Source organism: Calonectris borealis, chromosome 2 (assembly GCF_964195595.1).
Source record: "Calonectris borealis chromosome 2, bCalBor7.hap1.2, whole genome shotgun sequence".
NCBI lineage: Eukaryota > Metazoa > Chordata > Aves > Procellariiformes > Procellariidae > Calonectris > Calonectris borealis.
Genome location: NC_134313.1, coordinates 55379485 through 55397086, shown reverse-complemented (window position 1 = coordinate 55397086; position 17602 = coordinate 55379485). Strand labels below are relative to the sequence as shown.

Below are 17602 nucleotides of genomic sequence, written 5' to 3'. Positions count from 1 at the left end.
CAGAGAGCAGAACAGCTGTAGTAGAGTTACCTTTTATGTGGGTGGCATAGACGTCTGCCAATTAAAATGATCTGATGAATCATTTCTTGCCATATGATTACTGTTAATAAGAACTTATGTTAACATGTTTGTGTCTGAACTTTGCACAGGTTCATGCCTGCATTTATTTTCTTAAAAAACAGAGCATATCATGATTGTTTTTTGTTCTTAATGGACTTTCTTTCCTCATTTGAAAGCATTCCAGGACTTCAGTAATGCAAAGCTGCCAGCTATCCCTTAAAGGAAGATGTTTTTATCTCCATGTAGTGCTTTCTGCATGTAATTCTGTAAACACAGACCAATAGTTTTTAACCTGGGAACCTCAAGCTAATCTTCTAAATCCATATAGAAGCACGGCCTCCATATAGAGAGCATGGCCTTCAAAATATGAAAAGAGGAGTCCTTATAAACTTTTATTAAAGCCTGTGTTGTTGCAAACATTTATACTTACACTTTCCTCTAAGTAGTCCCACCGACTGACAGGCTTTAGCCACTGACTTCATTACACTAACTCCCTGTGTGTAAAACTAAGCATTTTTTTTTCCAGAACGGATATGTTATGTTTATGATGAGCAATTTAGGTGTGGCAACATGTTGTTTTAAATATGTCCTCAGCAGCTTACAAAGCATTTCAAAGTATTTGAAAAGTCTGTGCAACAAGTGAGACATTATACAGTAAGAAATACACAAGTCCAAGCATGGTGAGCGTTAACAGATTTTGACCTAGGATGGTTTGGGGATCTTGCTCTGATCAGAAAAATGTAGTTTAAAATTCTACATAAACTTGGTAAATACGGTAGGACAGGGTAGAGAGACAGAAAACAATTGCAATAAAACCGCATGAAGTACAGTCTAGCTAGGATAAGTGGTTGGAGACTCATCATCCTTGTGAATCTTGTTTGGAAGCCATGAGCAGAACAAACATTTTGGTGGAAGGACTTGTTCCCATGGGACTTAGAACAGTTAGTAGAAAATATACTGGAGAGAACAATCCTAGAAAGACTAAGAAGGAACTTGGCAAATAGATTATTTCTTTCCCTCTGCTGTCAATTCTGCCACTCACACCCATAGGAACAGAGGACACTGGTAAATGAGGTATTTCCGTGGCACTTACATTGGAGCTTTTGGGGGCTCTTTGGCTAACAGTGTCCTCTTTACGTCTGCTCTGACCACGCTCACTGATGCTTTGAGAACATATTTGCATCCATTTTCCCTGCAGCATCAATAAATCAAGAGCTCTCATATGTTCTTTCCAGTGTCATCCTGCATTACCACCTATAAGAAGACACCGCCTCCAGTCCCACCAAGAACTACCACCAAACCATTTATTTCCATCACAGCCCAGAGCAGCACAGAGTCTGCCCAAGATGCATATATGGATGGGCATGGACAGAGGGGAGATATCATCAGTCAGTCTGGGCTTAGCAACTCCACGGAGAGCTTGGACAGTATGAAGGCGCTAACAGCTGCTATTGAAGCTGCCAACGCGCAGATCCATGGCCCTGCAAGTCAACATGTGGGCAACAATACCGCCACTGTCACCACCACTACAACCATTGCCACCGTGGCAGTAGAAGATAGAAAGAAGGACCACTTCAAGAAAAACAGATGCTTATCTATTGGAATACAGGTATGGTCTGGGATATGGATTGTATGCCTGCCATTGTTTTAGATTTCTACATTTGTTTTACTGCTCATTATGCAATGTTTTGTGTATTTTTCTTCTTTTCCTGACAGGTACCTATGTAGAAATTGCAGCAGCGTAATCATTCTGCATGGTACTAATGATGTTTTACTAATTTATCGTAAAAACATCAGATGTGAGGATTTGTTTAAGTCTCCTTGCTGCTTGTTATTCAGCTCTGTTAAATTATACACATGAGCACTAATCTATGAATCATAACACAGCGGGGGTCAGAAAGGCATGAATTAAATCATCGAAAGGGAATGTGTAAAACAATGATTTACCTTACACTATCACCCAAAAAATATTTTCGTCCAGCCTCACTGAATTAATTGTCACTGCTTATTCATGCATTTCGTAATGACTGGTAGCCACTTGAATGAGGCAGCATTGTTCCTATCTCAGCCTCAAGAGCCGAGGATAAGTTCCTTCTGATTTGCCCTTGTTAAAGAAAATTACATTTTGTTACCTCTAGTGGAATGAAACAAGAAAACTAACCCTGCCAATGTTAGCTCCTATTTAAGAAAGGAGAAGAGCAAATAAACTACACCAATTTAATCTGCTTTCTTAATTAATCTTTCCCATACCCCCCCGAAAGAATGTGCATAGAACTCCAACTATCTGCTTGCAGGATTAGCTTTTGCAACAAAGTACTTGAACTTACAATCAACTGAGAATCAGCACAGATTTTGATGGGAGATGAATCCGAAGCAAACAGAATAGCAATCCACAGCTTATCAGCCTTCACAAGAAGACATGATTTTTTTTTCTTGCAGATGGAGGTTGTAAGCACAGCACTATGTGCCTGGACAGGCTTATCTGATTAGCAAAGCCTAAGAATTTACCGTGAAATCTCTGCATCAGTCTGATGAGATGAGAGGCGCTGTGTAGAAGTATGCCATCCCAGGGGCAGCTCCTGGAGAAGCTGTGACTTTTCTCTTACTTCTTCTTGGAAGGGCAATGATTACTATTGCCTGTGGGTTCAGTTTACTACCGTTGTTGTAGCCTTTTTCTGCTTCACAGCTGTTTGTTTTGGGTATATTCTGAAAGAAGGGCTGATGTTCAGTGTTAAACACAGGAGCAAGATCCAGGTGGGACAGGGATAGAGGAAAGCTCTTCTATTACTTATTCCCATACCCAGCCAAGCCTAAGGTGCCATTTTATTGTTTTAATCTCTCATTTCACTGAGCAAAGCAACAAAGACTCCTTAGCAGGCAAACACCCTGCAAAGTAATGGGTAGGAAGAAATAATTTCCATGTTTGCAGAAGCCAAAATGAACAATGGTAATGTGAATCGTGGCTCTTGAGACACCATCTCCCCGCTGTCTCTTCTTAAGGTAGTGTTACTGCAAGTAACAAATGCTGCTTTTGAGAGGTATAGGGGCCTCAGTTTCCCGAGGTCTGAGGAAACCAGAGCCTCAAATGCTGTTAAAGCCTTTGAAAATCCCCCTCCAAAATTTTGAGATTTACAGATGACCAGCATACTCCTATGTGAAAGCTGCCTGGGGATGGTATTTGAGGAGCTGTCAGGGTAGTTTCTGTGTACAAACCAATAGAGATGCCTAAAGAGCAGATTACATAAAGCAAAACCTTCAGCAGTGATACAGCCTTACAGGATTCCTGCCCGTGCACCGTGCCACCCTCCCAGTTTTGCCCATCAGTGAGATTTTTAGAGTCAGATAGGCTTCACAAATAAAAGAAAACTACTTTGCCAGTCCGCTGTCTGGCCCATTTTGCAGCATCATTGCACAAGCAGTCGTGCTGGTACAGCTGAAGGGGTAACGTGGGAGTGAAAGATTGCTGTTGCTGCCAGAAATGACTTCTCTTAGAGGCAACTGCCCTAAAATAGGTAGGTAGGCTGTCAGCCCTCTGACTGGCAGTGTGAAGTCAGTCTCTCTCCACTGACTGTAAAGGGAGCCTTAGTTTAGGCTTAGACTGAACTCAGACCAGGTATACACCTTAGTTATAGTCTGGCCCATCTCTGTAAAGCAGGGCAAGCTGCTTTAGCCAGAGGCATACTCTTGATTTGCTTCCTCCTCTAATAAATGAGCTTAATGTGCCCTTGCAGTGAACCTCTGTGCGTGTCCTCCGCATCCCTCGGTCACTCTTAGGGCACCACAAGCCTTTGCTGTAAATCTGTTTAGGAAGCAAGGAAAGTAAAGCAAAGCAAAGCAAAACCCTTCCATCAAAAGGTTGCTTCTCTGTCAGTTATGGGATTTAAGGCGTAGTTATCTCCCCAAAAGCTTCAATATCAGGTAAATACCCTACTTCACTGAACAGCTCTGTAACTCTCATCCCTCCTTGAGCACTTTTCCTGCATAGGCTGTTAAATTGGCTCTCAACAAGAAGCTTTTTTACTGGTGGAACAGGTGCTAACTACAGCTGGAGATTTTGTACACCCGGGGTCAGAGTGGATCCACAGATCACTTCGTTACACTGCTGTGGTCCAAAAATTCCATGTGCCAGAAATTTTTTTTCTTGTATGACTAACAATGTCATATATAGCATTGGGAATTAACAGCTACACTGATTGGACCCAGAAGTTTGTGATTTTGCTCAAAAACACATCTGTGGTTAAATTTTAACTTTATACCATTGGTATAAATCTCCTCATGGTGATGGAGAGGTGGTATAAAGTTCCTGCCTGTGTTCCTGGGGACCACCTGTTTGCATGATGAAGCAGTAAAGAAAATGCATTCCAAGTGCTGCATCTGCTTTCCTTAAATCTTATCTGTACATGTTCTGATTCAGGGCACTAACATTTAAACAAAATAAACACATAATTTTGACATGAGTTCACATATGTATGCACATACAGACTAACAGGTAAAACAAAACAAATGGTGGAGCGCAGCAAGTGGAGTTACAACTGCTCAGAGATTTGCTCTGGCAAATCTGAGCATCCAGCCTCCATAAAATACTGGATAAACTCCATCTGCATTTTGCAGGCCGAATGTTGTCTTACCAGAAATGCTTTATAGATTAACAAGAATGATGAATATTCACTAATCACATCAGAAATGGGCACACCATAGATAAACTATCTGACTAGATTAAGGTACTTATGGTACAAGCTATATGTGCAGACACTTAGTAGTTATCATGCATAGAAATTGTAAGTAGCTGGGTGTTATCTCTGCAAAAATACATTCTAATTAGCTGGTTAATTATTTTTAAGGTTGATGGTGCTGAAGAATCCACCAAATCAGGTGAAAATAAAGCAACCAGTAAGTTCCAGTCCATAGGAGTTCAAGTAGAGGAGGAGAAGTGGTGAGTAAAAGTTAATACTGTTTTTCTAAAGTAAATAATTGTGCCACAACTAATTTTTAAGAGCCCTAGTTCCTGCACGCATGACCATATAAACCTGCTTCCTGGATGAATTGTTAGATCACCCAGCCGAAAAGCTGAGTCTTATAAATGCTGTAGCTCTTATTCGTCAGAGGGGATTCTTCAGGACCAGTGGGAGAACTGGAAGAAAAGTGAAGGTCAATATACTTTTAATAAGCTCTTTTTCCCCAGAAAATCTACGTAAAGAGCGGAAGGTGCTGCAGCTGGAGTATTAGTCTCAGGATGGCTGGAGCAGCATAGAGTTGATGGGGAAGTTTCCTGTGTTTTTCAGCAGAATAATTTCAGCCACGTGGAGTAGTGCAGTGGCAGAGCCAAACTGATTGCTTTTGCTCAGGTATCTCATCCAGACATCTCTGCATTACAACTGCTCCCTTGCAAAAAAATTGTTGAGATTAAAAATCAAGCCTGTAAAACTTGGTTCTCTCTCCAATCTGCAGTGTAACCTGAATTCATAAACAACTATGCTCCAACAAAAATTAAAAAAAAGAAATCTAGAATAGTTGATGTCTTCAAGGGTTATGTTTCTTTGGATGGCAAATTGCAGTTATGTTGCAGGGCAGCATAAGTGTGTATGGCACTTTCCAGACACATAAAGTCTCTGAATGCTTGACCACATCTGCAAACTCTAATTCCTGCCCAAAGCTGGACTCAGTGGCTGAAGAGAAGCCGCACTCTCCCCTCGCCTCTGAGCGTGCAGGCCTGCCCATTGCTGCTGCTGCGGCTGCAAGCACCCACCCAAGTCTTTGTTCATTTTTCACAAGCCGTTTGGGCACAGTGTAACTTTTGGATCCCGCAGCCATTTTGTTGATAACTCGCTGTACCGAGGGTAGGAGAAGCCTCGGGGCAGTATCGCTTGTCAGTGAGGGAAGAGTCGCCCTTGCAATCTGTCCAGAGAAAATCTGGGTGCAGCAAATCTGAGCTGACAAAATTAGGGCCCTCTGCCCTCCTCTGGCCCGCCAACTGCAGTAGCGAGTAGAGGAGATGTCCATTTTCACAGGTTTTTTTTACGTCTGCTAAAAATACTCAAAAATAACACGTTATCTACACCATTTTCAATTCAACAAAATCTCCCTGTAAAGTAGCAGAGTATTTTCCTGTGGTTTTAAAAGACAAAAGTGATTTCAGCAAAAAGAAATGTGATTTTGCAATGACCCTGCTAGGCTGTTACCAAGTTCCTCATTAACCTGCTAAAACATCTCTTGCTGGCAGACTTTTCTTTATGTGTTAGACCTTAGCCCCATTTACCCACAACTCTTCCAGCACTAGATAAATGAGCACATTAGAATAGATGCTGAAGGACCATTTCCCTTCAGCCTGAGCACAAAGGAAATAACTACCCCGAAAGCCCAACCCTCCCCCTCCCCTCCAAAAAAAAAACCCAACCCAGAAAAACAAAGAAAGAAATGGCTGTTTGTAAATACCTTACTTCCAAAGTCCTCTTTCTATTGCAGTTTTTATTGCTCCAGAGAAAAAGGTAAGATTTGCCTGTGAGGGTCTGCCCTGAGAAAGCAATATTTCTGCGTTACCTACTGACAGCTGTGTTTGGGGGTTTCCTTGCTGATGAAGTTGAGGTTGCTGCTGTTCGGAGCAGGCGGGCAAGCAGCAATCTATCATGGACTTTTAGAAGTGAACTGGCTGATAAAGGACAGCCCCTAATCCTTAGAAAATGAGTGCACTCAAGACACAAAGGGCTTATCATCACAGTTTGGCACTCATATGCCTTTTTTTTTTAACACAGCAGAGCACAATGTATTGATTATCTGTTACAGGAATAGAATTGTAAATACAGTGCATTCTTCCCTGCCCCTGCACCATAACATCTGCAGAGCCTCAGAAAAGCCCTTTTGAGTTGAATCTTTGACAAATGAATGTTTTCAAAAATCTTCCAGGGTTCGGAAATATTAAATAAATATAAAATAAGAAGGGAAGAATGACAAAGCAAAGAGGATAAATACAGTAAATTGATCATGTTTCCGTGCCAGTCTAAGCTATTAAGTGCACTGTTATAAAACAAGAAAGCTCTTTGCTTAATGCACCAAAAGCCTACCATACAAAATTTGTTTCACTCCTCTTCTTTGCTTCCTGCTTTTTCCTCCCCCTTTCCCTCACCTCATATGACAGTCATTCTCACACTAAGGAGTCTTACCTCTTCAAGTCCTTTTAAATATTCCTGCTTCTGTGCTTGGATCAAGTAAGAAAAAGATTTTGCCTCCATTTCTTGATCTAAGTAGCTCAAAAACAGAGCATCTTCAGAGGACAGCTCTATCTCTTCCATCTTCCATCTCGACTCAGACCTTTCATTAGCCCTTCACTCTCTGTAACCTGGGCTTCCTGCCAAGACAAATGACTCCGAGTCCTCCTCCTCCTCTTGTACTGCTCAAAGGATAAATGTGCCTACCGCTACCTGACCATATTACAACTGGATCCATCACCGCTATTCATCTTATCCTCAGTTCTTTGTGCTGCCTGGTCTCAATAATCTTTTTCGTACCCATTCCCTACATGCAGCTCTATGATTTCCTGCATTTATATACAGAACCTCTGTCCAGTCCTTCTTGTGCAAAAAAGCTGGTATGCTTTTCTTTCAACGGTAACCTCCTGCTGTTACTCTTTTATCTCTCACCTGATCTCCCCCATGATGCTAGCAAAACCCCAACAAAAATATTCTTCCCCTTTCCTCACATGACCCACCCCTTCCAGGGCAATTTTGAAACGTGTATCTAATGAAGCTGATCAGTGCAATCTCAGGGCACTTCCATTTCTGTCCATTTCTATTTGTCCTTTGTCTCTACCTGCGACTTCTTCTTGACCTCAAGGGACCACCTTCCGTTCCTCACTTACAGAAGATAACCGAGCTGTTGGAAGTCAACCAGTTCTACTGAACCAGAAAAGAAGAAGCCATATATTGTGTCAGGCCAATTAGCATGCATTCTTACTGAACAAGGGACTCAGTCCCATAGCTCTGTAATCACTTTTAGTCTCTCTTGCGTTTTACCTTGTTGGCCCCAAGATCTCCTCCCGTTACATCCTCACCCCCAAAATTGTCTTGCTCATTGCTCCTAGTCATACCATCAGCTGGTAATTGTACTTGGTTTGCCATCAGAAGAATTTATGAATGCTGAAACAATAGTAGTTTCTGAAGTAAGAACACTGCCATGGGAGACTAAGACCATAGACATATGGTCCTTCTCCATTTTCTCTGGCTTCTGTGGGGCGAGGGAAGGTGCCCCACCTCTTGGTGTGGTATAAAGTGTGGCTTACCACACCATACCTCTTGGCGTGGTATAAAGTAAAATGATTTGAAATGGTGGTGGAGTAACCTTAAAAAAACAAAACAAAACAAAACAAAACAAACCAGCCAAAAACACTCTTCTGTCTCTTCAAGGGAAAAAAAAACACATCTTTGGCTTTTGTTACTGTATAAAGCCATATTTTTCTCTTTTTTTCATTTAGGTTTTTGGGTTTGGTCACTTACTGTCTTGAAAAAATATACTCACGTTTTAGGGTCTTCCCTGCAAAGCAGGCCAATCCTATGCTCAAACTTCTTAACTCTCCAGTCTTTAGAACAGGACCTTCAAATCTGCATTTTGACTAAGCTGATCCGGGACTGACATTTCCTTGGCCTTTGCAGCATTTTCTGGCTATCTGTGTTCTCCACAGTGGAAGCCATTCCATTGAGAAATTCTGAAGGTGGTAGATGCCCCATCCCTGGAAACATTCAAGGTCAGGTTGGATGGGACTCTGAGCCACCTGATCTAGTTGAAGATGTCCCTGCTCATTGCAGGGGGGTTGGACTAGATGACCTTTAAAGGTCCCTTTCAACCCAAACCATTCTACGATTCTATGATTCTAACCTGGCTGCGAGTGACTGAGCTGGTATTCAGGAGAGAGGCAGTTTCAAAAGCAAGGCTTAATAATGTTCCCTGTTTAAAGCTAGGGGCCCTGACCTGGTCTCGTGTGCTAGGCCTCGACTAAATGTTGCTCCCTCTTGTTCCAGCTATTCCCCCCAGTGCTGCCCAGAAAGTGTCACAAGGCAAAGGTTAGAACAGGTTTATTTGAGGAAGGAGAGATCCCAGGAATGCTTTGATCCTCCATCTTCTGCAAACGCTGCTGGTGAGAGACGTGCCCAGCACAGGCTGTGTATTCGCCGAGGATGGTCTCTGGCGTGACCTCCTCCCTGCGCTGCTGTGCTACTGGCACGCTGGAAGGGGCAGGGTGGATGCCCTGTGAATATCTGGGGGGCAGCAGGGCAGTGCAGGATGGGGAAAAAGAGCCCAAGCAGCACTTGAAGTTCCACCATGTTTCAAGGGAAATTGATGGATGGAGACGAATTGATTGATTGATTTATGGCGAGGAGACACACGCAGGCCAGCTGCACTAAGGCCTCGGCTTCCCGCCCGCAGCATGCCTGACCGCTGCCGAGGAGCTGGGCGCACGCCGATAGAGTCTTGGGTGGGGCCAGACCCCCTCAGCACGACGGGCTCCCTTCTTCAAGCATAGCCTGGGATCAGCGTTGCAGTACCCGGCTAGGTCTGCTGGAATTGGATCGACCTCCATGCACTCCAGCACCCTCTGTTCTGCAATGCAAAGGCCAATATATGGTAAAAACAAAAAAAATAGTGATTATGGGATCTCTGTGTGTAAAGCAGCCACGTGCTGTCCCCACATGGCATTAGACATTTCCTTTCCCTGGAAACCTCCCTGCTTTCCCCACACTCCCTTATATCTTGGACTTCAAGCCTCTCTGATACTCAACAAGGAGTGGTGTCCTGCCAGGGAGATGGGGCTGGATGGCTGCCCACTCTCTCGGTCACTGGGAACCGTACCACGTGCCGGCAGGATGGATAGAGGGGAGCTCAGCCCCGGGGTGGGCTGTGCAGCAGCTCAGCGCTCCTGGGCATGGACAGCCCTTGCTCTGTGTGCATGCGGAGCAGGCACAGACTTGCTGCAGCAGTGGCAGGCTGAGCCCTGCGGGTGCCGGTTCCTGGGTCAGTGGGCTCTGCCATTGCCATGCTGGGGGACCGGAGGGGCCACCTCAGGATGGCAGGTCTGCAGGGGACAGTGGGGACATGGTGGTGGAGAACTGTGCTAAGGCCTTGACTTCCCGCCACAGTATACCTGTTTTCTTTGCCCTCTCTTGGCTGCTTTCTGTTGCAGGGCTGACCACTGGCAAGGAGCTGGGCCCACACCGATAGAGTCTTGGGTAGGGCCGGAACCTCTCAGCACGATGGGCTGTCTTCTTCAAGCATAGCCCAGCATCAGTGTTGCAGCACTATCACAATGAGCGGTGGGAGAGGGAGAAGCTGGGCAGAGCGCGGAAGCAGGGATATTACTTGAAATTCTGACGTTGTTATTTATTAGCAGTGGACCCAGATCCTGCAGGTGCTGAGACAGCCACCGAAGAGGCACACTCGCCCCACTCCTGCCTCGTCCTGTTCCACTCCCATGTCCCAAGGGCATCGCGGGTCCGCAGTGGGGTGTCCCCAGGGAGGCGAGTCCATCGGAGGCTGCTGCCTTTCCCTCGGGGATCCCAGGGGAGACAGGGAGGAGGTTTCAGGTGCCATGAGTGACAAGCGTAGCTTGTGGCTTCTGAGCAATGGATGATGAGCTGCTGTGGGGAATGGGGTTGTTTTCTTGATTTGCATCCGTTTGTTTGGACACTGAAATTGTAAGGGACCAGCTGTATCAGCTGAATGTTCACAAGTCCATGGGGCCTGATGGGATTCATCCCAGCGTACTGAAGGAGCTAGCGGATGTTGTGGCAGGACCCCTCTTGATCATCTACCAAAGGTCTTGGGAGTCTGGAGCGGTCCCTGCTGGCTGGGAGCTAGCCAGTGTTATTCCACTGGCATGGAAGAAGGGCATGAGGGAAGATCCAGGAGACTACAGTTCTGTTACTCTAACCTCAGTTCCTGGAAAAATTATAGAGAAGATTATACTGCATACTATTGAAAGGCATTTGAAGAATAATGCAATCATCAGACACAGTCAACATGGGTCCACAAAGGGAAAGTCCTGTTTAACTAATTTGATACCCTTCAACATAAGGTCACCCGCCCAGTGGATGAAGGGAAGCGGTGGATGTAATTTTTCTACATTTTAGTAAGGCTTGTGATACCGTCCCTCACAGCATCCTTCTGAACAAGTTGTCCAACTGTGGGATGAGCAGGTTCATGGTGCGCTGGGTGAAGAACTGGCTGGAGGGCAGGGTTCAAAGGGTTGTAGTGAATGGGGCTGCATCTGGCTGGCGACCGGTCACCAGCCGTGTTCCTCAGGGCTCAATTCTAGGGCCAGTGCTGTTCAATATATTTATCAACGATCCAGATGCTGGAGTTGAATGCACCACTAGCAAGTTTGCTGATGATACCAAACTGGGAGGTGCTGTTGACTCTCTTGAGGGACAAGATGCCTTGCAGAGGGATCTGGATAGATTGGAGCATTGGGCAATGATTAATGGGATGGAATTTAACAAGTCCAAATGCCGGATGCTGCACCTGAGACAGAGTAACGCTGGACAGAAGTCTAAATTGGGAGAGGAGTGGCTGGAGAGCCGCCTTGCAGAAAGGGACCTGGGGGTGCTGGTCGGCCGCAGGCTCAGTACGAGTCAGCAGTGTGCCCTGGCAGCCGAGAGGGCAAACCGCATCCTGGGGTGCACCAAACACGGCATAACCAGCCGGTCAGAAGAGGTGATCATCCCGCTGTATTCAGCGCTGGTGTGGCCTCATCTCGAGTATTGTGTGCAGTTCTGGGCCCCACAATTTAAAAAAGATGCTAAGGTCCTTGAATGCATCCGGAGGAGGGCAACACAGCTGGTGAAAGGGCTGGAAGCAGGTCCTGTGAGCAGTGGCTGAGGACTCTGGGCTTGTCTAGTTTGGAGAAAAGGAGGCTGAGGGGCGACCTCATTGCTCTCTGCAGCTTCCTGAGGAGGGGACACGGAGAGGGAGGTGCTGAGCTCTTCTCCCTGGGATCCAGTGACAGGACGCGTGGGAATGGTTCAAAGCTGTGCCAGGGGAGGTTTAGACTGGACATCAGGAAGCATTTCTTTACTGAGAGGGTGGTCAAACCCTGGAACAGGCTTCCTAGAGGGGTGGTCGATGCCCTAAGCCTGTCAGTGTTTAAGAGGCATTTGGACAATGCCCTTAACGACATGCTTTAACTTTTGGGCAGCCCTGAGTTGGTCAGGCAGTTGGACTAGAAGATTGTTGTAGGTCCCTTCCAGTTTAAATATTCTAACATTGCCATAAGGGATTAGAGTTTCCCTGCTAAGACTCTTGGTGATGAAAAAAGACCATGTGAATGGGAGAAGGGGTAGGGATAGAGCAAAGCACACAAGATTGTGTGGCTTGAAGATGGCCGAAGATCCTGCCATTAGAAAACATGGTACCGTATCTGCCAATTCCTTCTGCAGTTTGTTTTGTTCTGCTGACAGTGGCTGCAACCTTAGCAGGGAAGCCCACAACCAAGAAAGAATACAGCCAATGGGTAAAGTGAGACAGGCTGAATTTAATGTAAGTGCCTCTGAGGCTCACCATGCATCAATTGGTTTGAAACCTAGATCTTTTCTGGGTTTTTTTTTGGGGGGGTTAGGAAAGAAAGAAGTTCTCTGAATTGAAATGTAAATATGTTTTTCAAAAGAAAGCAAAAGAAGACTTAGAAACAGAGTCTCGAATGCTAACAAGTGACCCTGTTGTTGCTGTTCAAAACACATCGTGCTGTTGTTCTCCATACTGGTTTATCCAGTCTGAGGTTTCATGGCTTTCTGCACCTGAGGCCAGATATCTGCTGCAGTTCTCTGAAGCTGTAATTATTACACCTTGTGCCTGCAGGGCACAACTGATTACAAAAGGGCCAAGCCTGAAAGCAGAGGAAGAAGCAAATCTCTGTTTTTAACGATTACCAGCAATTTATGAAAACTTTTTTTTTAGGTAGACGTGTGAATGTTTTGTATATGTAGAAACAGTGAAAACTTACCTATTAGCTTCAGCAGCTCTCCTGTGGTACAGAGCTTTAACTGAGAGCAAAACAAAAAAAAGACTCATGTGGGACACAAATGATATTTTGTAAGAGTAAAACATCCTGGAAGTGAGTGAGGAAGCTATGTCAGAGACTAAAATTACCATCTATTAGACAGTTTATATAGATGTGCTGGAGGTAGGCAGATAGTGGGTGCCTTCCTGCATTTCCATTTCATTCAACATACATTTCCTTGGGAGTATTTTTTAAATTTTGAACTGATGCTATATTCTATTGCCAAGTTGTTTTTCTTTTGAAGACAGATAGGTTACACAATCCAGTGCCAAGAATCTGTCGAGCAAGCCTGTAGCATGCTATTATATAGATAAAATAAAGGCAAAAAAAGTAGGTCATTCTGGTTTATATGTTGAGCAGAGTCTGGTTTTGGTGGTACTAGCTCATATTGAACCCAGTAAGAGTACACTCCTGAAAGCTTTGAAATATAGTGCCTCCAACAATACATCCTTTTGGCAAGTAGACCTTGATGTTTTCACATTTGGGATTTGGTGTACACTGAAAAGCCAGGGTGTTAACTGAAAATACAAATGGTCATCTAAAATAGGATAGCAGAGTCTAGGGCACCCGGGAAAGTAGAAGACAGCTGTGATGTGGAGGTAGGGGCATGGAGAGGAATGAGGCTTGATTAAGGGATTTGCTTTTCTCTCCAGTACCCTGGAAGGTGTGGAAGAGTACACCGTGTACTAATGCCTTGGCTCTCAGTGAACCCTGACTAAACGACTGAAAAGAAATCCTGTATGAGCATGTGCCTGTGTGGGTACACGTCTGTGTGCATGTGTCTGTGTCTGTGTGTGTGTGTATGCATGCACGCACTTCAGTGCAGATAAGGGATTTGTCAGGTTGGTGGCCAAATTAAAGCATTTTTTAAAAAACCAGCACAGGCTGGACCAAAAGATTTTCATTGTAATGTCAGCCTAAAGCTAAAGTCTTTCTAACCACTAATACCAGTCTAACAGCTTTTCTCTGCCAGGGGCCAGTAGCAGATACTTAGGAAAAGTATAAAGGGTGTGTATAAAGCACTACTTCTCCCAGTAGACTTTCCAAATTTAGCAGTCTGTTGTTCGGGGACTTCCTAAACCAGATACAACATCTGTGTAATAGCTCTTCCTGGATCTATCTCCTCTGAATTTGATCAGGTTCTCTTTGAACCTATTTTTACCTTTGGTTTTCCCAGGATCCTGTGGCAATTTAATTACACATTGTGTGAAGTGGTGCTTCCTTTCGCTAGATTTAAATCTTTAGACCTCTAAGCCTTGCAACTGGCTGCCTTCCTCCCCACAGTTCTTGCACTCTGAGAAATGGTGAAACATCACCTAGTCGGGATTTCGTACGGCTCTCATATCCCTCCTCAGCCATCTGTTTTCTAAACCAAGAAATCTCTTTCCTCCTATGGAAGCCATACCATATCTCCAATGATCCTTGTCCTCCCTTTTGAACTTTTTCTGCTGTATCAGTCTGTAGCAAAATGCTTTGCTCTGCTTGTCAAAGGATAAGTACTACCAAGCTGAAGAGTTCTGCTCGCTCCATAGTTTTCAGTTTGCTGGTGCATATCGTGCAAAAATACAAGTGGCATAACCGTGACTTTTGCATCATTTAACAACACCTGTTTCAAAAGAACTGCAAGCGGCCAGCGCTACATTAAAGTGTTTGTATTCTAGGCCGTTATAAAAAAACCACACACAATCTATTATTAAAGTTTTCCAGGGATTGGTGTGTCTGGGAAGCTACTTGTAGCTTTCTTCTGCAGAGGAATTGGCATCTTTTCTTAATTGAAGAGCCCTTCTCAACTTTTCTCAGTTTTGCTTTGCTCTACTCCTCTCAAAGCCTCAGATCAACAGCCACTAATTTCCTCTATCAGCAGGACCTGATAGAGGTCCTCCCTGGAGTCTGCTGCACTCCTCCTGAGGTATCTGGATGCATCAGGTATATAGGACATCAAATTCTCTCTCGGCATCCTTCCATCTGCTCTCCTCCCAACTGCAGACTACATACACTTGATGAAGTTTTGCTGTCAAAGGGCTAGTGCTCTTCAGGGGAAGGTGGAATATCAATGAAAGGGAGTGAAATGGTGCCCAGCATCCAGCTTCACTGTCTCCTCAGCATTTTCATTGCTGCTTGAGCTTAAACTAAAAATAGAACTGGTAAGGGCAAAATAGCCAAAATATCACAGGGAAACGGGTCCTAACACTGGTTTCAAGAGTAAATGTGAGATTGTAAACAAATTCAAAGCGAAGTACCAGCTGCATGAGTGCGCAGGCATCCTGGATTAGTAAGAAGAAGGAGTGGGAATCTGTCCCTATTCAGTTCAAAACTATGTTCATTCTGAAGCCTAAAAGTTACTAATTTAAGTAACATCTATGTTAATTACTTTATGATTCTACCTTCTTTATCTCCTTTCATCATGTGGCAAGACAGATGTCTGCCTCTCTTGTATTTTTCCTGTGTTCCTCAGTGCATCAGTTTCTAGAGTTACCCCGACTCTCGGTAATTATTTACCTGCAGATTTTCCAGTCACTCCCTCCACAATGTACTGCTTGTCATATCTGCTCTCACTACCACCCCCTGCAACAGCATTAGGTGTCTCTTACTCCTTACACTTCCCTCTGCTCCTTCTCTATCAGCCTCTTCACCTCAGATGCCTTGGACTGACGAATTTGGAGTGCTGTTTACTTAAAGAAAAAACACCCAAACCCAAAGCCCCAAACCTCCTCTCTCCCCTGCTTTTGCCTTTACCCTCAGCGTTTACTCTCTGCCCTCCGAGGCTCCAACATAGGGAAATTATGCAAGGTGAAAGGAAGCTACCTAAGGGTAGCAGCCATCACGATGAGGAGGGGACGTGGAGAGGGAGGTGCTGATCTCTTCTCCGTGGTATCCAGTGACAGGATGCGTGGGAATGGTTCAAAGCTGCTCCGGGGGAGGTTTAGACTGGACATTAGGAAGCATTTCTTTACCGAGAGGGTGGTCAAACCCTGGAACAGGCTTCCTAGAGAGGTGCCCTAAGCCCTAAGCCTGTCAGTGTTTAAGAGGCATTTGGACAATGCCCTTAACGACATGCTTTAACTTTTGGGCAGCCCTGAGTTGGTCAGGCAGTTGGACTAGAAGATCGTTGTAGGTCTCTCGCAGCTGAAATGTTCTGTTCTATTCTGTTCTGTTCTATTCTATTCTATTCTATAGACAGCGACTGAGAATGCTAGTTTTGGTGAAAAAGAGAAGACCATTTTGAAACTGAGGGTTGGATGTGAAAACCAAGCTGTCTTAACAGTGGGAATGGGTGCTAAAATTGTGAGAGATGGCAGTGGTATTTGCAGAAGCAGTAAACTAGCAGGTACATAATTATGAAGAGTAATTCTGAAGAAGCAATACAAAATACTTACCTGGGTTAAAAATACTTTTCTTCTTTATAAATGGAATGTATAACATTACGTAGCTAGTGGACTCTTTGGTATTACTATCTTACCAGTCTCATGTGTATGATTTTTAAATGTGGCTTGTGAGTTTGAGTGTGCAACTTCAAAGGGGTGTGAGTTTTAAAAGTTGAAAGGTAAGACACTTCTTAAAAGCGGGCCCCTTTAACTTTTCATTAATTGGTAACCCAAAATCCTGAGCGACTGACACCATTAGCTGTCTCTTGGGCTAGCCTCTGGCTTTGTTAAACCACACAACAATTAGGGGTATTTGCCTATATAAACAGTGAGGTTGCATGGAAAAAAGAGAGATGTTTGTTTGTTGGCTTGCAATGAGAGAAGAAGTTTATGCTGATCATTTCAAGAAAAAACACCTGAGTGTGGCCTGAGAGCCATTCTTAGGAGGAGTGGCAGAATCTTAATAAGTCCTTTCTTACCAAGTTATCTAGAAAAAGCTTTCTAAACATTTTATGTTTGTGCTCTCCAAAGCTTTCGCAGGTTTACACGATCTAATAGTGTAACAACAGCCGTGCAAGCAGACCTGGATTTCCATGAGAACTTTGAAATAATCGACCCTGAAGAGGACAATACGTGTTCTGGACAAATATCAAGACAATTTTCCCGAGATGCAAGCACCTCTACTGTTAGCATACAAGGGTCAGGAAACCATTATCATGCATGTGCAGTGGATGATGACTTTGATACAGATTTTGATCCATCAATTTTACCTCCTCCTGACCCCTGGATTGACTCTATCACTGAAGATCCTCTGGAAGCTGTTCAAAGGTCAGTGTGCCCACGAGATGGCCACTGGTTTCTGAAGCTACTTCAGGCAGAGAGAGATCGTATGGAGGGCTGGTGCCAACAGATGGAGAGAGAAGAACGGGAAAACAACTTACCTGAGGACAGTAAGTAACTGCGTACAATAATATTGCAACTACAAAAAAGTATCTAATATAGGTCAAATTTACTCCAGTGAATTCTGTATCGTGCCCTTTCTTATTTAGCTAATGAAGCTATGATTGTGATTCTCAAAAGGACCGTGTGTATGTATATAATAATCCTTATTAAAGTTGACGGGGAGTGCAAATGCTCG

The 17602-nt window shown here is 44.3% G+C and overlaps 1 protein-coding gene across 2 annotated transcripts in view; it reads left to right on the top strand.

The window, feature by feature from the left end:
- Positions 1-17602, top strand: part of DLGAP1 (DLG associated protein 1) — a 435873-nt gene that overhangs the window by 402322 nt on the left and 15949 nt on the right. For both annotated transcript variants that reach the window (XM_075142050.1, XM_075142051.1), the window contains 3 exons: positions 1296-1669; positions 4902-4993; positions 16996-17414. In XM_075142050.1, coding sequence (XP_074998151.1) covers positions 1296-1669; positions 4902-4993; positions 16996-17414 — 885 coding nt within the window. The remainder of the gene's footprint in view (positions 1-1295; positions 1670-4901; positions 4994-16995; positions 17415-17602) is intronic.